We start from the raw sequence: 23,153 nt of genomic DNA, 5'->3' as shown, positions 1-23,153 counted from the left end.
CTCCTGTGTCAGATGTTTATCTGCATCTTTGTGTTAGTTGCTCAGTTGTGTCCGGCTCTTGGCAACTCCATGGACTGTAGCCCGCCAGGCTCCTCTGTCTATGAGCTTCTCCAGGCAAGAATACTAGAGTGGGTAGCCATTCCCTTCTCCAGGGGATCTTCCTGACCCCAGGGGTTGAGCCTGGGTTTCCCACACTGCAGATGGGTTCTTTACCACTGAGCTACCAGGGATGCCCTCAGACGTTTACAGTGGACACTAATCACCACAGATTCATGTCCCAAGAGAAGTTGAAGTCGGTCTCCTCTGAGACAGTAGGAAGCAGTATTTTAAGAGCAGTGTGGCGTTTGAGGAGGTGACTGTCCCTAACAGTTCTTGACCCACAGACATAATCTAGGAGTCCCTGATGAGAAGGAAAAAAAAAAAAAAAATGACAGTAAAACAATGTAGTTGTCAGTCCTAGCATCCCATTTCAAAATTAAAACCCTTTAACATTTCTAAAGATGCGGGGGGAGCAGGGAAAGACATGCCTCACAATTGAATTAATTTGCTTTGATTGTGTTTGAGACACTTGAAATGTGGAGAACTGCTCAGTAATGTAATCATGTACAAGGACTGTGTCTTGGAATTAATCTTCCTGCCAGTGCCTAATTGCTTCATTCCAGCCAATTTAAACAAATGGTCCTGGTGTTCCAGTAGGCTGAAGGAATTCTAATTTCAGCTGAGAGGACGGGACAGATGGGAGCTGGAATATGGAGGCTCCCCTCTGTGGGTCCCCCACATCCCACCTGGCAATGGAAGATGAGGATACATGCATCCCTCCCAGAGACTGTTCTCTGGTATCAGAGACACCCCGAGGCGGGGGTGTCCCTCTGTCCCATGCTGTGGGAACCCCACCGGGTCCAGGGGCCGGAGCAGTGTGGACAAAGTGTGATTGCCAGCTGCTGTGTTGCTTCTGTGGCTCCTGGTTTAGGCACATGCCTGGGAATCTCATTCTGCTGCAGGGACCATCTGATTTAGAACAAATTAAAATCTTGCCATGCTGCGACTTCCACATGGGTAGAATGAAGATAAACCCAGCTCCCTGGGCTTTCATGTAAGGTTTCACAAGAAAAGCCCTGTAAAGGACTTGGGACCGTGCCTGGCACTCGCTCAGTGATGGTCGCTTGTCGTGGTTATTATTCTTATTTATCTTTCTCTTTATCAGCCGCTTGGCCAGCCTCTCCCCTCCCTGGAGGCAGACTTAAGTATGAAAGTCAGATCATAGAGTTAGTGCGAAACAATGAATCTAGGAAGGGAGCAGGTATCACTCACAGCCACAGAGCCCTGGAATTCTGCAGCAGGAGGCATTCTTATGAACAGTCACATCAGCCCTCCCTTCTGATCCCCGGGAGCAAAGCAGACCAGCTCCCGTGTTGCTGATCGTGCAGTTCCCGGCTCACCAGCTGATGCCTCTCTTCTCAGGGTTTTACGAAGATCAACGCCTTCAACTGGGCAAAGGTGCGGAAGCTGAGCTTCAAGAGGAAGCGCTTTCTCATCAAGCTCCGCCCGGATGTGAACGTAAGTGCCTCCCAGGAACCTCCGTGGGGACAGAACTTGATGTTCCTCAAGTGAACCTGAGTCACCTCGGGGTGGAGGGGGTCTCACTAGGGCGCAGGTGGACCCCGCGGCCAGCAGCCCTGCAGGTGTCCGCTGGTCTGTACCGTGTGTCTGAAGGCTGGGCCGCTGCACGGTTGTCATCAGCAGACAGAGGGCACGGATGTGTGCCTGGGAGGGGTCACTTCCCTGAGCAGAGATGTGTGCACATCCAACACCCCCCGCCCCAACCCCGCTCTGTAGTCGCTGTGTCTCCAGCCTCGGCCACCCCCAGATCCTGCTCAGCATTCTGCCGTGTTCCAGGCCTGTCCCTGCCCATCCTGGGGCCCCCCACCCCTGACAGTGCATTCTCAGGAGCTGACCCAGCCCCTCCTGCACAGGCTGCCTGCCGACCCTCTAAAGATGTCACTCACTTGGCTCTGGGTCAAAGAAGGAAGAAAGCATCTTCTCCTTCCACCATAAATAGGGGTGGAGGAGGTGATGACAGAGCACTGGTGTCCCCAACCAGAACTGGAGTACTTCATTCCCATGGGGGGAAAGATTATAAATGGCAGTCTAGGCTTATAGTCCCTTGGACAGCAAAGGTTCATCTAGTCAAGGCTATGGTTTTTCCAGTGGTCATGTATGGATGTGAGAGTTGGACTATAAAGAAAGCTGAGCACTGAAGAATTGATGCTTTTGAACTGTGGTGTTGGAGAAGACTCTTCAGAGTCCCTTGGACTGCAAAGAGATCCAACCAGTCCATCCTAAAGGAGATCAGTCCTGGGTGTTCATTGGAAGGACTGATGTTGAAACTGAAACTCCAATACTTTGGCCACCTGATGCGAAGAGCTGACTCATTTGAAAAGACCCTGATGCTGGGAAAGATTGAGGGCAGGAGGAGGAGGGGTCGACAGAGGATGAGGTATTTGGATGACATCATTGACTCAATGGACATGAGTTTGAGCAGACTCCGGGAGATAGTGAATGACAGGGAAGCCTGGCATGTTGCAGTCCATGGGGGTTGCAAAGAGTTGGACGTGACTGAACGACTGAACAACAAGAAGGCTTATAGTAGTTTGGATACAGTATGGATGAACTGGGTTTTTATGACCTGCCCTGGGAAGCAGGCACCCTTGGATGTTGTTTTGTATGAGAAAATGTGTTTTGAGTCCAAAAGACTCTGTCCTGCAGCCTGACTTGTCTGTAAGTTGAAATAGAGCTGTGAGATTTCCCCAAAATAGCTGGGACTGCTGGGAATGTTAAGGACTGTGGTAACCTTTGTTTACATAAGCTGGCCACTTAAATTGGGAGCATTCAGTCTAGGAGCAGAAAATTACCATATCCCCTTTCTCAAATCAAAGGACATGAGTTTTTCAGCCTTGACTGATACTCTTGTGCTCCAGAAAAAAAAAAATGTTCATTTCCTATACAGTCCCTGGGGCCACCTGGAGGCTGGGATTCTATGCTGTTTAGTGCGGGAAAGGCTTAAGCGCAATATTCAAAGTTGGCATGAACCGTGAGAGAGAGAATGGAAAGAAAAACTGTTTCGATTCTTTTAAGGAGGCATAAAAGGAATTTCGGTACTTGGGGTTTTTTTAAAGAAGGAAATGTAAGCCAAGTCAACAGAATTTGTTTATGAATTCAGTCAAAGGGCACATTATGATTTCTGCCGAGTGTCCCATTTTTTGTTTGTTCCCCTGAGGAATTAAGTGGGGAAGAAAATGGTTGAAAGATGACAATATGGCATCATAAGGAACACCTGTATTTTACTCAGTATGTGGATTTATGGTCATGCCATTTGAAATACACCGCTGAAACTTTATGGGACAGATTTGTTTTCTGCCCCCCTTTCTGTTTTTCAACTGAACGTCTGTGGGAATGGCAAAACCCACGATGCTCTCTTCTCTTTTTAGAGCTCGTACCAGGATACCTTGGAATTCCTAATGGCCAGTCGGGATTTTTGCAAGTCCTTCTGGAAAATCTGTGTTGAACATCATGCTTTTTTTAGACTTTTTGAAGAGCCCAAGCCAAAGCCCAAGCCCGTTCTCTTTAGCCGAGGGTCATCATTTCGGTTCAGGTAAGGGTTATGCTTTCCATCTCCACGTTTATCATGGATTCATTTCCCCAAGACTTTCAAGTTATCTTCCAAGACGACTTGGCAGATAGGGTGTTTGCTTGGTCATCCTAGAAGGCTCCCGGTAGATCCTTGTTGTGTTCTATTTGAATCTTAGATAGCCACGAGGCTGTCTACCCAGCCATGGTCAGCTCCCAGTGGAACTCTCTCGTGCACAAAGAATTCCCTTTCTAGGTAGAGGCGAACATGCCTTGTTAACATTCGCTCTAGAGGAAATTCCCTGGCGGTCCAGTGGTTGAGACTTCACCTTCTAATGCAGTGGGTGTGGATTCCTGATCTGGGGGCTAAGATCCCAAATGCCTCACTAGCCAAAATACTAAAACATAAAACACAAGCAATATTGTAACAAATTCAATAAAGACTTTAAAAATGGTCCACATGAAAAAAAAAGGCAACTTAAAAAAAATTTTGCTGTATCTTCACCAAAGGCTGTGTAGACTTGCCCATCATTGGTTCAGTTTCTCTCTCAGTCTTTCAGCAGATCTTTGAGTGTCTACTGCATGTCAGATGCCATCCTAGGCATTGGCGTGTACAGTGACTAGAACTATCCCGCTTTCGTGAAGTATACAGGCTCTTGGGATGGTTGCTTCATAGCCAAACAGAATTGTTGGGTGGTCGGACTTTTTTTCTGTTACATTGATAAGGGATGTATTGAGAGGGAGAAGGGACAGCAGAGCACAGGTTCTCCTGGGACTGCTTACGGGAGGAGGGGAGGCAGAGGTGGTGGAGGGCTGGGCCGAGTGTGACCTGTGAACGCTTTGCTGTCTTCTCCCTTCCCGCCCGCGGTCTTCGTTGTAGTGGTCGGACTCAGAAGCAGGTTCTCGACTATGTTAAAGAAGGCGGACATAAGAAAGTGCAGTTTGAAAGGTAAGAGAAATGTCAGTGCTGCTTCTGATTTGATAGGAGTCGTTCTCGGTGGGCCACGGGTCGGCCCTGCCTGATCAGTGTTAAGAAGAGCTGCAGACCCTCACTCCAGGGTGAGGGGCAGGGGGCAGGGATGGAGGAGGAACAGGAGCTTACGGAGGGGATACAGCGCTGTGAAAACCTACTCACCCTTGAGTCCTTAGATATTCAGGGATTTGAGCTGACAGTATTTCTATGAAATCTTTTTTAATTGGAAAAGTTGCAACCCCTTTGCTTTAATTTTATTATTTATTTATTTAATTCATTCTTATTGGAAGTATTGTTGTTTACAATGTTGTGTTAGTTTCCGATGTACAGCAAAGTGATCCAGTTATACATATATCCCCTCTTTTTGTATCCTACTCCCATAGAATCTACATTGCAGGTCATTACAGAGTACTGTACTGAGTAGAGTTCTATAAACTTTTTAACTCGAAGTTTGATTGAAGAGAAACAGGATTTATTATTGTTGTTGTTGTTAGCTCTTAATAATTGTTAGCTCACAATTATCATTGTGTGCTGGTAGCTCTTGTTATGTGCCAGGCCTTTCCCAAGTCCCCTAGACGTATGAACTCATGGAGTCTTTATACCCTCTCTGCGAGGTTGGTGCTCTTTTCTCCCCTTTTTAAAGACTGAGACACATTAGCTCAAAGATACTGAGTAATTCGCCCAGGTCTCAGAGCTGGTGAGTGAGCCCTGGTCACCCAGCTCCAGAGCCCATTGCCCTTCAGCATTGTTCTGCCTAAAGGGACTAAGAGAAAAGGTTTAAGGGGTGAAATGCTGGTTTACCAAGGACTATTTAGTAACAGAGCTTTCCTGGTGGCTCAGACAGTAAAGAATCTGCCTGCAATGCAGGAGACCTGGGTTCAATCCCTGGATCTGAAAGATCCCCTGGAGAAAGGGAATGGCTACCCACTCCGGTGTTCCTACCTGGAGAATTACAAGTGTTTTTATTTTTTCACTTGAATACATTTAAAAAGTATAATAAAGCACAGAGAATACAGCAAGCACGCATGGTCCTACTACTTAGAATTAGTAACATTTTTAATATTTTGTTCCTCGGGTTTTATTTCCTCTTTTATTCGTAGCTGTTGTGGTTATGGATGTAGTGAAAAACCCCCTTTAACCAACAGCCTTCATTATGTCCCTCCTCCCCTCCCCAGAGGCAAAATACCTGATTCATGTTACTTCTAATAGAAATATTCATGCACCCAAGAGAATAGGCAGAATTGCCCTGGGGATGTCCTTTTTCATTTGTATAAGCAGTATTACATTGTACATAATTGTGCATCTTGCTCCTTAAACCCTACCCTGAGTTTGAGATCTGGGTTCATCATTTTATGGTATCATGAAAGTATTATTTTTAATTTATCTGATTCCCTGTTGACAAACACTCAGGTTGTTGGGTGTTTTGTTTGGCGGAAACAAACATGCTGCTGTGACCATCCTTGTATATTTGTTGTGATTCAGAGCTGGGCTTGTTTCTCCCTCCCCGTATCCAGAGACGTAATGTTTAGAAGGTTATTTGCCTGTTTATCTAGATGTAACAAACCCCATCATTTTTTCAAATGATTTAAATTAGTCTTTTGGGGATCATATGAGAAGGGGCCCTGCTCTCTCTGACTCACAATATGGGTGCTCCAGAGCTTTGGTGTGTTACTTTGGAGTATTTTAAAGAAAAACTGGATAGACATTGGAATTTAATCTCTCTTGTTTCATGTGTGTGAATGGGCTTCCTAGGTGGCACTAGTGGTAAAGAACCCACCTGCCAATGCAGGTGACATAAGAGACTTGGGTTCGATCCCTGCTTTGGGAAGATCCCCTGGAGAAGGAAATGACAACCCACTCCAGTATCCTTGCCTGGAGAATCCCATGGACAGAGGAGCCTGGTGGGCTACAGTCCATGGAGTCGCAGAGTCAGACATAACTGAGTGGCTTAGCACACATGTGTGAATGCCTTAAAAGTTTCTAATGCTTGCTCCCTGGGAAGGTGGGGCCCGACACACGCTAAGGGAAAGAACAGATTAAAGGGGAGGTGTTGGTAGCACTGAAATCCAGCTTCTTCTGCTGTGGAGTCTATAAATTCATTCCTGGGGCAGGGCCTTTTCTCTGAACCGAGGGCTGTGAAGGAGTCAGCCAATTAGTGCCAGTGGCCTCTATTACAGAACTGATCTAGAAAATCATTACCCAGAGCACACAAATTGATTTCGTATTGTCACACTTTCGCTTGCAATTCAGAGCTTTTGCAAGTCCAGCCACCTTCTCCCTTCTGGGGACATTTCCTGTAACTAGAGAGTGAACGTTCAGTAGCTGGTACTCCCAACCAGCTGAACCAATCCAGCGGAAGCTAGGGATGCTGAGAATTAACTCAAGGTTGAAGCAACCCCTGGATCCTACAAGTGTGGCATAAGGGGTGACTGGGTCTATTTCCAGGGATTTATCTAGACTACTTTAGGTGACTTCCCTACTGAGTGAGTACCTCGTGCTGTTTGGTTTTTTTTTTTAATCAACAACAACAAAAGAACACAAGTCATCTAACTTGGTCTGTCTTGTGTGATTTCTCCCAGGAAACACAGCAAGATCCATTCCATCAGAAGCCTTGCTACACAGCCGTCAGAGCCAAATTCAGAAGTTCTGAAACAAGTTAGTGATGGTGTCAGCCGCTCTCATAGCTGTTTGCTGTCCTCTGCTGAGGGCCGGGTCTGCTTTTGAGTTTTTCGTCCTTCACCCTTCAGGGGTGTTTTCTGGGGAGTCGAGCTCTGTGCTCCGACCCTGACAAGACTCAGGCTCTGCGCTCCTCACCTTGGAAGCCTGGGCTCCGAGACCCGGGCCTGTATCCCTGCCCCTCTCCCTCCCACTCCCTTGCCCCCAAGGATGTTCCTCTGTTGGCCTGAGCTCAGCATAGGGCTTGAGCCCCCAGAGCCAAGCCCACCCTCCTCCAGCTGTGGCCGGGCGTCAGGAACCTAGTTCTCGAGGGATGGGTGTAGCTTCCCCTTCGGTGCCAAGGTCAGAACCTCGCGCTGGCAGAGGACCGGGCCGCCAGTTCCCAGGGCTGGCGCGTTACAGGGCAGCGCCCGCAGTTGGCAGCCGAACCCATTATCACTCTTGCTCTGAGGGTGGCCAGAGCGCGTTTGCCCCGGAGCTGGTCTCTGGGTGTGCTCTCAGGGTTTTCTCTACAGGAGAATAAGAGCTTTGTTGGAGAAGAACACGAAGGCGATTTCATTGTGTAACTCCAAAGAGAGCCGTGCCCAGCCCACTCCTACCCTTGGGCATCGAAACAAAGGCGGTTTCTGTCATTTGTCTGAAATCCGTGTCAACTGGCTTTCGGGGGCCCTGGGGAGGTGGGGGTGCCTTTTCCTCCACCCCCTGCCCCCACACCACCTCGGGAAGCCCCCTGTGGGCGAGATGGGCGCTCTGGTTCCAAAGAAAACGTGGGAGACCCAAGAGACGCCGGGTCCTGGAATGGCCAAGGCCCTGCCTCACTTGGGCTGCCGGGGACCCTGAAAGAACGTTCTGGAACCTGGCGAGACAGCCCTGGGAGGGCCCGCTTAGTGCCAGGGCGCTTCGTTTCAAGAGCGGAGGGCAGGCTTTTCTCGAGCACTCCTTGGCCACTCGATGCGCAAGGCTCTGCTACTCAATTAGACGCTGCGTCTTGCGCTCTCTCTCTGCGCTGGGGTCTAACGGCTCCCTTTTCTATCTCCCTCCCATCCCTTTCTCTTACCCCGCCTTCCCCGCCCCGCTTCTTCCCCCAGACTCAGCAGAGTGTCAGCGTGACCCTCGGAGAAGGCTCGGAACCCCCGGGCGGCCAGAGCTGCCCGCAGGGCGGGGACGTGACCGCGGCGTCGGCCGAGGACGCCGAGCGGCAGCGCGGCCCCGGCCCGTCCAGGAGCCCGGCCGGGAGCGCGAAGGGAGACGGGGCCAGCGGGGCGGCGGCGGAGGAGGACGAGGAGCTCGTTAAGGACAGGCCCCAGCAGAGTAGGCCGCGGCCCCCGCAGCCAAGCACAGGTCCAGCATCCGAGGCTGCCCGAGGCAGCAGCGCGTCCATTCCTTTCATTGACTGCAGTGACGTAGACAGTGAATCCGACCTGCTCAGGGAGCACGCGTCCCGGTCCCAAACAAATGACAACTATGAGGCTGATGTGACCAGTGGCGTTTACCTGCCGTCCAGGGATGATGAGAGGCGAATAGAGGCTAGGCCCCGGGCTGCCCCTCACCCTGCCAAGTCCCCCCGGCCCCCTTCCAGAGAATTCCTTGACGATGACTCGGCAGACCTCAGCTTCGATCTGAGTGGGAGCCCCAGACTCCCACGACACAGCTCTCTGATAGACGAGATGTTCAGGGGTTCAGGCGGTCACAGCCCCCTGGCCGCTCCCTTGTCTCCCAGTAGCAGGAGTTCAAGTCCAAGTCTGAGCTGGGACAGGACCGGGTCTCAGGGCTATGTTTCTGAGAACACATATGACCGCAGAGAGAGGGGCGTGGGAGGAGAGAGTTTCCCAAGCCAGGAACCCCGCTGTGAAAACGGTTCCCCCGGCTCACAAAGGCCATACTTAAGGAATCTGAGATATAACAAGTCAGAGACAGATCCGCTCATTCTTAGCCAGGTAGCCTCAACCCCAGAGGCAATGGATATGCCTGATGGCCTTGGAAAGGGAGGCCTGGCTGGTTCACGAGGTAGAATGCTGGCTAATGGTACACCTCTCATGGGTCCAACCTCAAGGATGGTGCCGTCAGCGGGTACCGCTGGCAAGGCACCTCTGCAGATGACCGAGGGCTCCACCAGCAGTGGTAGCGAGTCCAGTGATTCAGACTCTGAAATGGTGAACCCTCTGAGCCAGCCCCTGGTGTTCGGCAATCCAGCCGTGCTGAGCTCCCCCTCCAGGGTGAGGACAAAGAAGTCCTTGGGTCGCCTGCCTCTGAACCAGGAGAGAGAGGAGGATGAATGAGGAGGCAAGAGGGCCAGTCCTCAAAGGTTGGGAACCTGGCCTCGGGAGTCAAGGGTTTCCCTGGAGAGGATGAGTTCTAGCGGCTTGTTAATTTGTAATTGACATTTGTCATAGGGAGTTTTGGGCAGACAGGTTTGGATGGCCCATGCCTGACTTCTCAAATCTGTCAGACTAACAAAACTTCACGTATCATGACAAGTTTCTCTGGTCATACCAAGAGCTTGTTTCTCTTTCTGGTTGAAGGCAAGGAAGAAATACTATTATGAATCTGATCTTGTGTATAGTGTGTTGTATTTACCTGGAAATTTTCTTCGTATGTTCAATCATATACAGATCATCCTCCCATTTGGTTGAGTATTGGGACTAAAGTGTCATTGAGGTCCCAGGAAAGGTTCAGGCTTAACTTGGAAACCCCTTCTTTAAAAGGAGGACTGCTTTGCTGTGCCTCATAAAGTGAGGAATTGACAAAATTCAAGGCCCAGTGTAAGTTGATTGCTTGTTGAGATGAAGCGTGGTTGAAATCTTAGTGAAGACTAATGAATATTTAAATCGGAAGCATGTGGAATTCTTTCTCCTCTTTGCAGACTTCCTATAAAATGATATAAATCCTCGTGAACTACATTTGGCATGGGATTGCTGGTTTGGTTTGGATTTGCTTCTGTAAGTCAAATGTTGGTGATGCTTGAAGGAGCTGTAACTCTGGCTGTCAGAACCTCTTGGTGAAGCACAGAGATGCTTTGGAGTGATGACGCAGGAGAAAGTGAGCGCTCGAAGACTGCATGCTGTTGTTGTCAGGAAGCTACCAAACTCAGTGCCTGCCTTTGAATAGTGCACTCTGCTGAGAAGAACTCTTTCCCAGTCTCATGGCCTTTGGTTGATGTTTATGCATGTTCTGAACATTTACACTCTCAGGAACAGTGTTTTCTCCCCGGATCAGTGACTTCCAGCTGTTCTCTGTGCAGGAAAAAAGAAAGTGGAAGTAGTGAGAGGTTTGGCTTCTTTTTAAATCTTCCCACCTATACTAGTGCCTTCCACCCAGTATACCTGCATTTCAGATGGTAGGTGGTTTGAACTTGCATTGCTTCTCGGCCTTAGTGGCACATTGGAATCACCTGAGACATTTTTTAAATGGTTGTTGCCTGAGCCCTGACACTAGAAATTGAGATGTAACTGGTCTGGAGTGCTACTTGGGCTCCCCAGATGGCTTTGCTAGGCCAGGGTCGTCTCTCGGCCAGATGCCGTTGCCTTCTAGAACCTAGTGGGATGTGATGATGATGTTAGCTGGAATGTTGGCTTGCTTGATGAATGATAAAAGCATTACAAATGAAATTTTTTTTGGTATTTTGGTACTTTGCCTGCTCTTTGGTACTTTTTAGTCTTTGGTACTTTTTTTTTCTTTTCCAGATAAATTGTAGAACAAAAATTTTAGATCCTAAGTAACTACAAAACTATTGGAAAGAATTGTAACAGTGATCCATCCCTGGGGTGTTGCTTTGCCAGTGGCCTTATAAAAACTCATCATGTGGCTTTGTCATGAGGAAGAGCTAACTAAGCGTGTTTAGGAAACCGAGTAGAATTTGGCAGCAGTGTTGAACAAGCAAAAATATTGACACATCCTGTGGTTCACACGTGACTGTCTGTCCACATGAATGTCAAGACATTGGTTTTAAAGATTCTGAAAACTTAATCCATTTTTATACACACTTTGGCTTTATCTTTCTAGTCATTTGATTCAGTGCATGATTGATGAATCAAATTGCTTACTGGATAGCTTGAAAGATGTTCATTGAAGTAGTCTCTTCATGTCTTGCTTTAGATTTACATATTTAATAGAGTTGCAGAATTTTAAAACCAGAAGGGACCTTAGAGGTCACCTAGGTTAAACCTTCATTTATTATTGAGAAACCTTGTTCTGATGAAGGTAAGAGACTTCATGTTGTCTTATAGCTATTGCATGACAAAGCTAAAACCAGAGCCTTGGCCTCTGGACTTCAGCATTTTACTCTCTGTGGCATCTTAATGCACTAGGAACTTTGGGATTCAATATTTTTTTTTTTTTACATTCTCATGTGGATTAATAATTAAAATCATGGAGACTAGGAATCATGTAGGCTTAGGTTGTTAAGAGTCCATACTAGGTAAGATGAACTTCTGCATTTTGTTTTGTGGGATTTTTGCAGTTTATATCCCAAATTACTTTTCCTGTTTTGAACTTAGAAAAAGATGTCAACTTGCTATATAAAAAGTAGTCAAATGTGAGTTAAACAGAGTCACATTTGGGATCTCTGGTTTATTTGTGAAGGTGGTTTGCTCAAATGAGTTTTGTTTTCACCTCTTATCATATAGCAGTCTGATCATGCAATATGGAGGAGCGAAAGGTATGAACTTACCCAGCTTAGAATGTGAATCATCAGATGTAAATCCCAAAGCAGAACATATTCCAGTAACTATTTTGTTTTGCTTTGGCCTGAAGAAGTAGCCTTTTATCTAAAGTGTTTTCAAAAGCGACTCTGCTCAACAATGGTGTACCCAGTTCTATCTTGACAAGATTTTGCACTTTCAGGGCCCCTGGGAGAGTTTTTCTCAGGTTTGTTTTCTACCAGCCAAGCAACTCAGTTTCCACGTCTCAGCCAGTCTTTGTGAGAGTGGCAATTTTGGTGTGGTTCACAGTGCTTACAGGAAAGGAGGGGCACAGGGGAGGGGGTAGAGTTTGTTCAAAAGCCACGTGTTCTGAAGTGCTCAGAATATTCACTCGTTGCCTCTGGGAGAGCTTGCCTGCACTGCTGGGGGAGTCAGCCTAAGCATTCTGTGAGCCAGTTAACTGAGGCGAGGTTGTCCAGGAAAGCCAACAGCCTCCACCCTCCCACCTTCCGTGCTCACTGCCTGCAGCGAGACTGGTCCCCAAGCCCTTCCCTGGCCTTTGCGATCTCCCTGTGTGGTCTGAGAAGGGCAGACGCATCCATGAAGTTGAACTAAGTGCAGGAAGATCAGAGATAGGCTTGAGTAGAAACAGAATGGGCAGCAGAGATGAGAGACCCGTGAATTCTTTCAGATTTCCAAAGGGTTTCCCACGACCTGTCCACCAGTTTTTCGTAGCTAGTGGAGGGGGTTGCCTGCATCAGCAAGGAAAGCCAGGTCTTCACGTAGTGGTTGCTGTATGCAATGATGTCTTCTTAAGGCCTCGGATGGAAAACAAGCCAGATAGAGAAGCAGAAATGTTCAAGCCACTCAGGGCTACTCCATGGCCTCCCTGCATTAATATCTTTCGCTCAGTAATATTTCAAAATACGTAAATTAGAGACCCGTTTGCAGTACTTTGTTGTTGTTCATTTGGGGCAAGATAAAAATGCAAGAAATTCCCATAGCATAAAGAAATGCACTTAATGAGTTCCAGAACTCAACAACCAGTTGCCCTGGCTCCTTTACCAATCATCTGTATGCCATTGACAACATTTTATTAGACAGGCATTTAATTAAGGAATGTCTGTGGGCCAGATTCTTCCCCGCATATGTGATTCATATTTGGAAACTTCTCACGGATTTATTTCACCAAGTTGTGCTGCTGTGGCCCGCACTTACAATGTGAATAATTCCCACTTGAGTTTTCAGAACTGCTTTGAAGATTCAAACCAAGCACGGTTTTTTTTTCTTCTTTTTTTAAGGCTAGGCCTGCAAAACCAAAATATAGGATGAGCCTCTTGAAATGTCCACCAAGTATATGAAACCCAGCCTCTCCACAATTGAATCAGAAACCCCACTTGCATCTTAGCTAATTGAATCAGAAACCCCACTTGCATCTTAGCTCTTGAATCAGTTTGACTGTGTTGTCAAGCAGTTCCTAAAAGAAGAAACAATTAAAATATTAAGATGCCACTTTAAATTTTGTTTAAATTGGTGAACATGTATATCAGCTTCCCTTTTTCATATCTTTAATTGGTGTTCCTATGTTTTTAATCAGCTTTTTCCACTTAAAATGCTATTCCCTACTTCAGCACAGTATGTTGCCACTGTTGAGCCGCTCCATCATGTCTGACTCTTTGTGACCCCATGGACCGTGGCACACCAGGCTTCCCTGTCCTTCACTATCTCCTGCAGTTTGCTCACACTCATGTCCATTGAGTTGGTGATACCATCCAACCATCTCATCCTCTGTCACTGCCTTCCCGTCTTGCCCCCAACCTTTCCCAGCATCAGGGTCTTTTCCACTGAGTTGGCTCTTCACATCAGGAGGCCAAACTATTGGAGCTTCAGCATCAGCCCTTCCAATGAATATTCATGGGTTTGGTGCAATTGAAGGTTAGTGAGTAATTGGACCACAGGTAGGCCCAGCCTTCAATTAAGAAACGTGGGGTCCTCCTCCTCATTAGGTTTGAGTTTATTTGCTTCTTTTTTGATCACTCTTCTTTGTCTGAGTCCTTATTTTTATTAAACAGAATTTAAAGAGCTCTCTGAGTTGCTTCCCCAAGAAAGGCTCTTTTGTTTTCCATCTTCTCCTTTGTACTCTATAAACATTCATCCTTTGAAGAGCTTAATGACTCTAAGGCTGGCCTTCCTCTAGTTTCATGGGGATGAAGCTCCAGTTGACTTCAGAAGAACAACAGGGATTTGAATAATGCAGGTCCACTTACACTTGGATATTTTTCAGTATAAATACTACAGCACTACCCAATCCAAAGTTAGTTGAATCTGCAGATGCGGAATTGTAAATATATCACACAGAGGGCCGATTCCAAGTTAACATGTGAATTTTCTACTGTTCAGAGGGTCTGCACCCCTGACCCCTGCAGCATTGTCCAAGGGTCTGCTCTCTTGCTGCAGATTTTACAAATCAAACTGCAGAAGAATCTTTCAGTGCAACCTCTGCAATAGAGTAAGTTTCTTTTAACCTGGAAGAGGTGGACATTTTGAAATAAACTAATAGCTAATAGCTCTCAGATGAGTTTTATAGTCAGCCATGTTAGCCAAGCTCATAAGAATGTATGGAACGAAAGGTACTAGTGGATGAACTTCTACAAGAAGGAAGTGATTAAAGAACTTGACTCTGGCGACATTTAAAGAATTCACTGGTGCTGTGTTTTCCTTGTTAGTCTAATTCCATCTGTTTCTGTTTAGTTAAGTGAAATGTAATACAGGGAAATCGGGTCTCTAGTGTACACCGTGTATACCTCTAATGCCGCTTGCTGGTTTTTAAATTGAAGCCATGACTTTTGGATCAAAATAAGCATGCCACTTAATGTGGCAGCCTTTTTAAAAATAAAAAAATCATCATCATCATGAAAAGCAAAAATACCCATGATGATTTGGCCTAGTATTGTAGACATCAAAGATCAAAAGTGGCCTGATTTCCACCTGTTTGGACACATACTTGGAAAAGGACTATTACTGTTTCCTGGGGAACGTAGGGATTTTGAGTATTTCCTTTATGAATGAAAGTTGCAAATGCTGATTTATATGTCGTAGCTATATCTGAGAGGAGTTGAGTCTTGTGGAAACAAAAAAGGTCTTGCTTCATAAAATTCACCACACATCACTTCGGAAAACATAGACGAAACCTCCAGCATGGGGAACTTTTTTTTTTCTTGTCTAATGAAAGCAGTTAAAACCCTGGTGGAACCTGGGGTAGAAGGAGAAAATCTTTTCCTAAAAGCTTTAAAAATCAAAGAGACCCTGATTTGTTCAGGATCGTTTCCGTGTGGATGGACTAAACAATGCAGACATCACAGCTTAGCCTTGCAAACAGCCTTTGGCAGCCTTCTTGGCCTCTGGTTATAACTTCCAGTAGAAGACAGCTCCTTGGCATCTTGGTGTGGCTGCTAGATCAGGTTACCCTGATATGTCTTGGAGTGGTTTTATATTTGAAAGTAGGGAGGATTAAAATCTCATAGTAGTTGACATGGGTTATCTGATCTAAGGGTGTAGCTGAGAGCCGGTGTGGAAGGTTAGCTAGCTCCTAGGCAGATACTGTTGATGTATCCATGGAAATGGTCCTAGGAATTGCGTGAGCTTGCTGCTAGGGGCCAAGTGCAAAGACTTAAGGCTATTGAAGAGTAGTAGTTAGAAATCACTGCCGAATGCAACGTAAACCAAGAATAGTAAGGAGAGAGCGAGGATCAGTGTGTGTGTGTGATGTGTGTGTGTGTGTGGTAAAAAAGCATCGAACGGGAATTAACTACATTTGAGTAAGAGGTAGAGGTGTTAGTTTGAGAGTTTGGAAGCAATGCTTTCGCTTTATTATAAGTTGGGGTGGTTGACTGCCTCTCAAATAGGAAACAGTAGAGGAGTCATTTTGGAACCTGTGATGGACCTGTTATCTTCACACATGACCTTTCTGGCTCATGAAACTGGGCCAGCAATTGCTTTTTCCTGGGCCTGGAAGTTCCTTTGTAAGAAAGCATTTGTCACTCTGCCTGCCGTGGTTTCTAGAAAGACCAAAGATAGGCCTTCCCTAGTTGAGGACACACCCCTGCTGCCATCTACACTCACACCCGAATGGCCAGTGGATTCAGTCCCTTGCCCTCACCTCCTTTCTGCCTGGAAAGTTGCCATGAAAACCTAACTAACCCCATCTCACAAGCTTGGCCTTTATTATTAACCCAATTCCCTTCTGTTCTCTCTGTGTGTATTTAATATTTTATTAAAAATTTCTAATATGCTAAATTAATTTTATAATAGACAAGGCTGGGGACTTCATTCTCATTTTTGTCATTTGTTTAATCGAGTTGAGAAAACATTTTTCTGTCGTGCCATGGTATGCCCTGGATGGTCAGCATGTACCTACCTAAAAAAAAGCTTTTTTTTTTCCCCCCAACGTTCTGTCTTTATCCTCAAAGCATGTACCTTCTGTTCCCTGCATTGTTGGAGCACTGTCTGACATCTTTTTTTTTTACATGACTGAATACCAATTTGTACTTGGAATACCTGTTTCTTCTAGAATACAGTGATCCTGCTCACTGAACAACAAGTTTACCACGGAGACATCCTGAGCGGTCTTGCTCGGTGGTACTGTATTTCACTAAAGGTGGGGAAATAGAAGGTGAACAGAACGGACTTTGTTTTCCTGACTTCATCTTCTCCAGGCCTGCGTTTCAAACTGTGTGGGGGTGGGGGTGGCCTTTGGAAGTGAGCAGGATCTCTGTGGGGGCGGGGGGGCACGGCAGGGCTCATGGAAACAGAGAGCATCTGTGAAGGAGCTTACATAGGGGCGCTCGGACAGCTAGCCAAAAGATTGGCTTCCTATCGTTCCATGGGCGCATCTATTCCAATAGGCTTCCCAGGTGGTGCTAGTGGTAAAGAATCTGCCTGCATTGCAGGAGACTCAAGAGACATGGGTTCAGTCCCTGGGTCTGGAAGATCCCTTGGAGGAGGAAATGGCAAGCACTCCAGTATTCTTGCCTGGAAAAGAATCTCACGGACAGAGGAGCCTGGTGGACCACAACCCGTGGGGTCGCAGAGAGTCAAACACGACTGAGCATCTAAGCACCCACGCACATCTCTGTTCCAGAGGGAACAGCAAACTTGATATAGCTTATAAGAGTTTAGCTGTGTGTTTTGTTAAGGAGTCGGGCAGGTAGAAATGCAGAGAGAACTTTATCTGGCTCCGCCCTAGCTGGCGCCTTGTGGCCAATGAGCTGTTTGCATCATGGTTTGCTGTCTGCCCAGAATGCAGGCTCTCACAGATACTGTCTGGTTCCATCCTCTCGCCACGGCTGAGCACAGTTCCTCACTAAAGCATGGATTTATTCCTCGGGGATGGTAGCCGGTTTCTCCAGTAGCAGTGAGCTCGCTGATTCCTTAGGCAGGGAAGGCCAAACTCGGGTCACGGTGTATGCACGGGATTCATAGCTCTTGTCAGTCTCAACCGAAAGAGGGTTGTACTTGACCTAACAGGTATCTTGCTGTAAAAACTGTCAATTGTAACTGTTCTTTCCTACTGATGGCTGAAGCTTTGTTCTAAGTACAAGATGGTGTTTTTCACTGGTTCAAAGCACCGTGTACCCCAGCCCAGACACTGCGACCCCCGCCACCGCCACATTCTCCCATTAGCAGCATTTCTCTTTATTTTTCTGCAACTTGCATCACTGTTGCTTTTCTGAATTGCTTCATGATGAACAGTAACTCTGATGTTTGGCTGCTTGTAAAACTTTTCTTCAAGGAACTTGGTCTAAGAAGCATGTACATTTCCCACAACAACCTAAGCTGTCAAGAAGAAGGCCACCCTGCTATGATTGGTGATCCTGTAATCTGGTTTTTCTTATGGAATCTTGTAATTTCAATGAAATACTGTCAGCCCATTTTTTTCCCCCTCACATATTCCATTGGGGTGGGATCCAGCTTTGTTATCAGACTAGAATGAATCATGCTTGTTCTGGAAACTAGCCAGAATATAATACTGACTTTTTTTTTTTTTTTTTTTAAACTGGCTTTCAAATGCAGCCGTCTCCAGAGAGAGTTTGTCTTCTCTTTTAGAGGGAGATTGTGGATTTAGAAAGAGCCTTTTTAGAAATAAATGAAAACCTGCATCTGTAATGTATTTTCTACATGTGCCTTTGAAGCACGTTGTGGGTACATAGAGATGCAATCTCCTATATTTTAGAACCAAATAACAGAAGACAAGTAATGATGGACGGATGACATTTATGAAGCTTGCCAAATGTGTAACTTGGGGGGAAATACTGAGGAACCTGCATGGATTTTTTTTTTAATCATTATACTCTCTAAATTTTGGAAAGAGGATTTGCGAAAGCCATCAATGGTCTTATTCTCATCAGGATTCTCAATCTCAGACGTTTTTGTATTTCACAAACCTGTGGATTACTGTTTTTAAAGTTGACAGGTTTTCTGATTCGCTCCTTAACAGCAAAAATAACACTTATCTAATTAAAAGCGAGGGTTCCCAATTTACTGGCTAATTTAAAACAGGGCAGGTACAACTAGGTGTTCAAAATGCCATTTTTTATGACTTGAAAAACAGAAAATTCTCTTTTCCCAGGCTTGTGTGAGTTGGCTCTTAAGCCTTTAATAGTTATTAAAGATGGTTATCTGGCAGCTTGTGCCTAGTCCCAGAAGGGGAAGGAGGGTGCGAGTTTGGCTTGTTGATCATAAACTATGTTCCTGCTGTTAATGTGCCCCTGCCGGAGAGTTGGTGGAGAGACGCTCCAGTGTGGGTGAGGCTGCAAACCCAGCTTTCCCGTGCAGCTAGGGAGAAGAATTACGAATGTATTTTACATTAAAGTGATAAGCCATTTTCCAGGCTGGGTGATAAACTGGAATCCATAAATATCACAGTGCTAATTTGAAGTTCCATAATTGTCCATGCCATGAGAATGTGTACGTGTAAAAGGATTTTTGAAAGCAATTACCAGAAATGCCTTCCTCAAGAGTAACATTGGTGAAGGTGTGTTTAGTCCTTGGGAGTGACATAAATTCATCCCACTGGATACAGCTGAAGGGTAGGGGCGGGGTGTCAGGAAGTTATTTGGTACAGGTGAAGGCCCTGAAGGTTATAAGCCAGAAATATAACTGAATGCTAAAAACATGCAGGGTGATTTCTAAAAATAAGGGGAAAAAAATTTTTTTTTTAATCAAAAGCTTCCAGATTTTCGAGGTATAACTGATCCTTTTCTAATCTCTTCATACTTCTTTCTACCCATTGCCTTAATAACCAGGTGCTTTTCTTAGATGACACCCCCCACCCCCCAGTTATTTACCTAGAGCCCCTGGCTGAAAGAAGTTCCTTTGTGTCAGTGAGGGAGATGTATAACATTGTGTCAAGGAGGAAAATGATACAATTCCCTGGCATTAATATGTTCATAGGGTAGGTAGCAGTGAATGCCAGTGGTCTCTTCTCCTCAGCGCACAGGGCCGTGCCTTCAAGGCAGGTGACAGACTGTGATGAGAGCAGGCTTTATGAAGCTGCAGAAATCTGGCAAACTCATTTTATCTAACACCACCATGTTTGCTTGCCTTTTTTTTTTTTTTTTTTTTAATAAGATGGACTACTTCAGTGAAAATTGGTTACACGTAGCTCTGATAACGGTGACCTCAGACATTGACGTTTGGGTCCCAGCTCCTCACACTGGACCAAGAGCAGGCCCCTTGTGGGCATGAGCTTGTACAGACCCTTGCCACACACTGGCTCATAGCTGAAAGAGAATTTTAATTACTCATCAGGCTGCCAAATTCTACTAATTACTCCCGTCCGCATATTCCACTGGCTGCTGAATGGTAAATGAGCCTACCTGCTTGTGTTTGCAACCCTGTCATCCTTGAATTTGCAAAGCCTTGAGGAGTTTCTCTTGCAAGAGGAGGAAAGAGGCTTTTCTCCATGGATGTGGCTCAGATTGGTAAAATCCAGCTTCAGAATTTTGGATCCTTCCCCTCCTTAGCATTGCTGATAGATTTCTAGAGCAGGCTGCTTGGTATTTATTGGTCTTATTGTTTAAATACAGTATCGCCTTGGCTTTCTTGGGCCCCACGAGCAGACACAAAGCCAGGTGAGGTAACCCCTCTGGAAATGGACTTGAGCTACCATAATTTGGTCCTCCTCCAGAGTTGTGTATTGCACGTGGAATGTGGGTGACACACACATCTTTAGGCCACATGATAAGTGAGAACGTAGCTGAACCCAGAGCTCTAGGACTCTAGAACTCCCTGACTCTACCTAGGAACGTGGTTGCCAGCAGGTTCACTCTCAGCGCCCCACTCTCTGATTCCTGTCTCCAGTGTGGTCCAGTGGGGACTCTTCTAGATGGCTGTCTTCTCTGCCATGGCAGCATGGCACCTCTCCAAGAGCCCTCGTCTATTAGATCGTCCTTCTGGCCCACTGGCCCGCTTCTACCCAACCGGAGCGTCCCCGGGCGAATTCACAAAGGCAAGAACAGCCTTCGACCTTGGAGGGTGGACGTGGTTGCACTTGAGTGTGTTCACCCTTATTCTCTCCCTCGCGATGTGGCAGCCGATTTTTGATCTGCTGCTGGATACGGTCCAAGGCTTCCTTGGTACTCTCTCCCCACCCACGCTCCTCATCCACGCTAGCCTTCTAACCGCTTTTCGTTCTTGGCTCCAACTCTTTCAATGACGAGGCAAGTGCTTTTTCTGTCCGCGTCACTGCAGATTCAAGGCCCAGCACGGTCTCCCTTAAACGGCCTCACCTGGTCTCACACACAGTGTGAGAACTGAAGGTAAGCCCCCACATTGTGCCAGATGATGGTGGACAAATAAAAAATGACTCTCCAGCAGCGACTCACAAATGCATGAAACGTTTCGATCTCCAGACTGCCAGAATTTCTCTTTTTCTAATTCCTCTTTGTAGTGATGACAGTTTTCTTTTTGTGATTCTTTTTTTTTTTTCTCTTAAGAGAAGAGCATAGTACCTTGAATCAATTGCAGTTATGATTGTTGTCACTATTTCTATTTGACAAGTTCAAATTCTTTCGAAATTATTGTATTCAGTTGTGCACTAGTGTCAATAAAATTGACATTTGTGAAGCAATTTCTGGCCTTTTTCTCCGGGTTTTCCTGGGTCTGGTGGTGTGAGAGGGGCGATTGGGTCTTTGTCTAACATCAGGACTTTGTTATAATGATGTTTATGAAAATGCAAGGCATTGAAATGGAGGGTTTTTTTTTTTTTTCTTTTTAATGCAAACTTCTGGAATCTGACTTTTCCTGACATTTTCTAATCTTGTTCTTAGTCAATGGGCAGGATGTCTGCTTTCTGTTGTTTGTGGGCGTGGTGGCTTTTATCCCCGTGTGTAGGGGACACAGCAAGCCGGGCGACCTGAGACTGGGTGGGGCCTGGAGGGGGTTTCTGCATGGTTCCTTCATACTGGGGTCACGTTCACGACCCGACTCCAGCAGCTCCATTCAAGGCGGACTTATCTTGTAATGTCCAAGCAAATCTGAATGCATCCAGAGAGACAGGATAGAGGTGAAAAAACTGGGGGAATTCCCAGAAAACGGCCCTTCACCTCTCTCTCCAAGCTCCTTGATACTGGGCTGAGTAGCCGCAACCATGAAACTGGATGCTGGAAAATAGAGAAAGCATTTACGTAGTTTTTCTCTATGATGGTAACTGACAGGGCTGCAGGCTACTTAAACTATGTTCATCCTAATCCTAGTTTCTGTGAGTCTGCATAAGCATTACAGATCTGTTAGGCTGAAACATTTGAATTTAGAAGTAGATTTTGAAACATCCCACTTAGTTTCAATAGGTTGAGGTATTGGTATTTGCAAAATTCTGTTGGCAAAGAGCTTTCATGTGCATGTCATCTCATCTGGTTGACTCATAATGGGTAATTATACATTTTCCTATGATTTACTCTGGTATCATTTTCAGAGGAATAACTAATTGCCTGTCATTTTTTTGACTCAAAAGGGGGAATTGTGATAATGTGATAACCTCCAGCTTTGCATTTTTAAATGATCACCTTTGCTATAATTGTGATACTAGCGTTTCTGTCCCAAACAGTGAGAGAGACATGGAGTGCCATCACCAGGTATAACCAGCTTGCTTCTGTTCTTCGTAGAATGGGGAGGTAGCTGCTTTCCCTTTCTTTAGCTGTGACCCATTGTTCCAAGACGTAGTCTGTCCTGGGTGTCCCAAGTCCTTTAGTCTTCTATTAGAATAGCGCTATTTTCTAGTCATTTTCCACATCTCCTTGTGATATAGACCCTGTGTCTTTCTCGAGTAATTCTTAAGACATTAAGGAAGTAGTTAGGAAATGAAGATGCTATTTGCAGATACACAATGCTTTTAAAACTATTGTAATTGTGCTCTAAGCAGAATTCTCCAGCTTATTATTAATGACATAACTGTGATTCCACTGAATGGTATCTTGAGGATGAAGGCTGCTGCAACTTAGGGGAAAAAAACTAGAAAGTGATGGAGGGCATTTTAAGCGTGCCATATAGTAATATAGTAGTCTAAGCTTCTAATGGTTTGAAAAGGTGAAAATTGTAAGTGGAGACTGGGTCCCAGAAGGAATTACTTTTTTTTTTTTCCTTTAATACTTCTCATCCCCAAACAGGCTCCCTGACTGGCAGCCCTCACCTTTCAGAGCTGTCCATCAACTCTCAGGGAGGAACTGCACCCACCAACGCCATCCTGTCGCCCAACCTGAGCCCTGACACCAAGCAGGCGTCCCCCTTGGTCAGCCCCCTGCTGAACGACCAGGCAGGCCCACGGGCCGAGGATGAGGACGACGGCCGGAGGAAGGTATGAGGGCGGGCAGGCGCTCACCGGCTGATTTTTTGGTTTGTTTTTTTTTTTTAATTCCAATAATTTGCTCAGTGGTAAAGAATCCACCTGCTAATGCAAGAGACACGAGTTTGATCCCGGGTTTGGGAAGATCCCTTGGAGAAGGAAATAGCAACCCACCCTAGTGTACTTGGCCTGGGACATCCCATGGACAGAGGAGCCCGGCAGACTACAGTCCATGGAGTTGCAGAGTTGGACACGACTTCGTGACAGAATAACAGCGATAAAGTAGAATCATGCAGTGTCTGTGCCTTTGTGACTGGCTTATTTCCTTGAGCTTAACATCGAGGTTGATGCATGTTGTAGCCTGCATCAGAATTTCTTTCTTTTTTAAGGCTGACTG

The 23,153-nt window shown here is 46.0% G+C and overlaps 1 protein-coding gene across 2 annotated transcripts in view; it reads left to right on the top strand.

The window, feature by feature from the left end:
* FARP1 (FERM, ARH/RhoGEF and pleckstrin domain protein 1) overlaps positions 1-23,153 on the top strand; it is a 300,177-nt gene that overhangs the window by 238,363 nt on the left and 38,661 nt on the right. The window contains exons 9-14 of one of the 2 annotated variants that reach the window (XM_043478278.1): positions 1,462-1,557; positions 3,489-3,652; positions 4,508-4,576; positions 7,180-7,255; positions 8,365-8,617; positions 22,611-22,768. In XM_043478278.1, the coding sequence (XP_043334213.1) occupies positions 1,462-1,557; positions 3,489-3,652; positions 4,508-4,576; positions 7,180-7,255; positions 8,365-8,617; positions 22,611-22,768 (816 nt within the window). Of the gene's footprint in view, positions 1-1,461; positions 1,558-3,488; positions 3,653-4,507; positions 4,577-7,179; positions 7,256-8,364; positions 8,618-22,580; positions 22,769-23,153 lie in introns of both variants that reach the window. The other variant, XM_043478277.1, reaches the window with a different exon arrangement.

Source organism: Cervus canadensis, chromosome 9, assembly GCF_019320065.1.
Source record: "Cervus canadensis isolate Bull #8, Minnesota chromosome 9, ASM1932006v1, whole genome shotgun sequence".
Lineage (NCBI taxonomy): Eukaryota > Metazoa > Chordata > Mammalia > Artiodactyla > Cervidae > Cervus > Cervus canadensis.
Note: the sequence above shows the minus strand (reverse complement) of the source record. Positions and strands in the feature narration are given on the sequence as shown.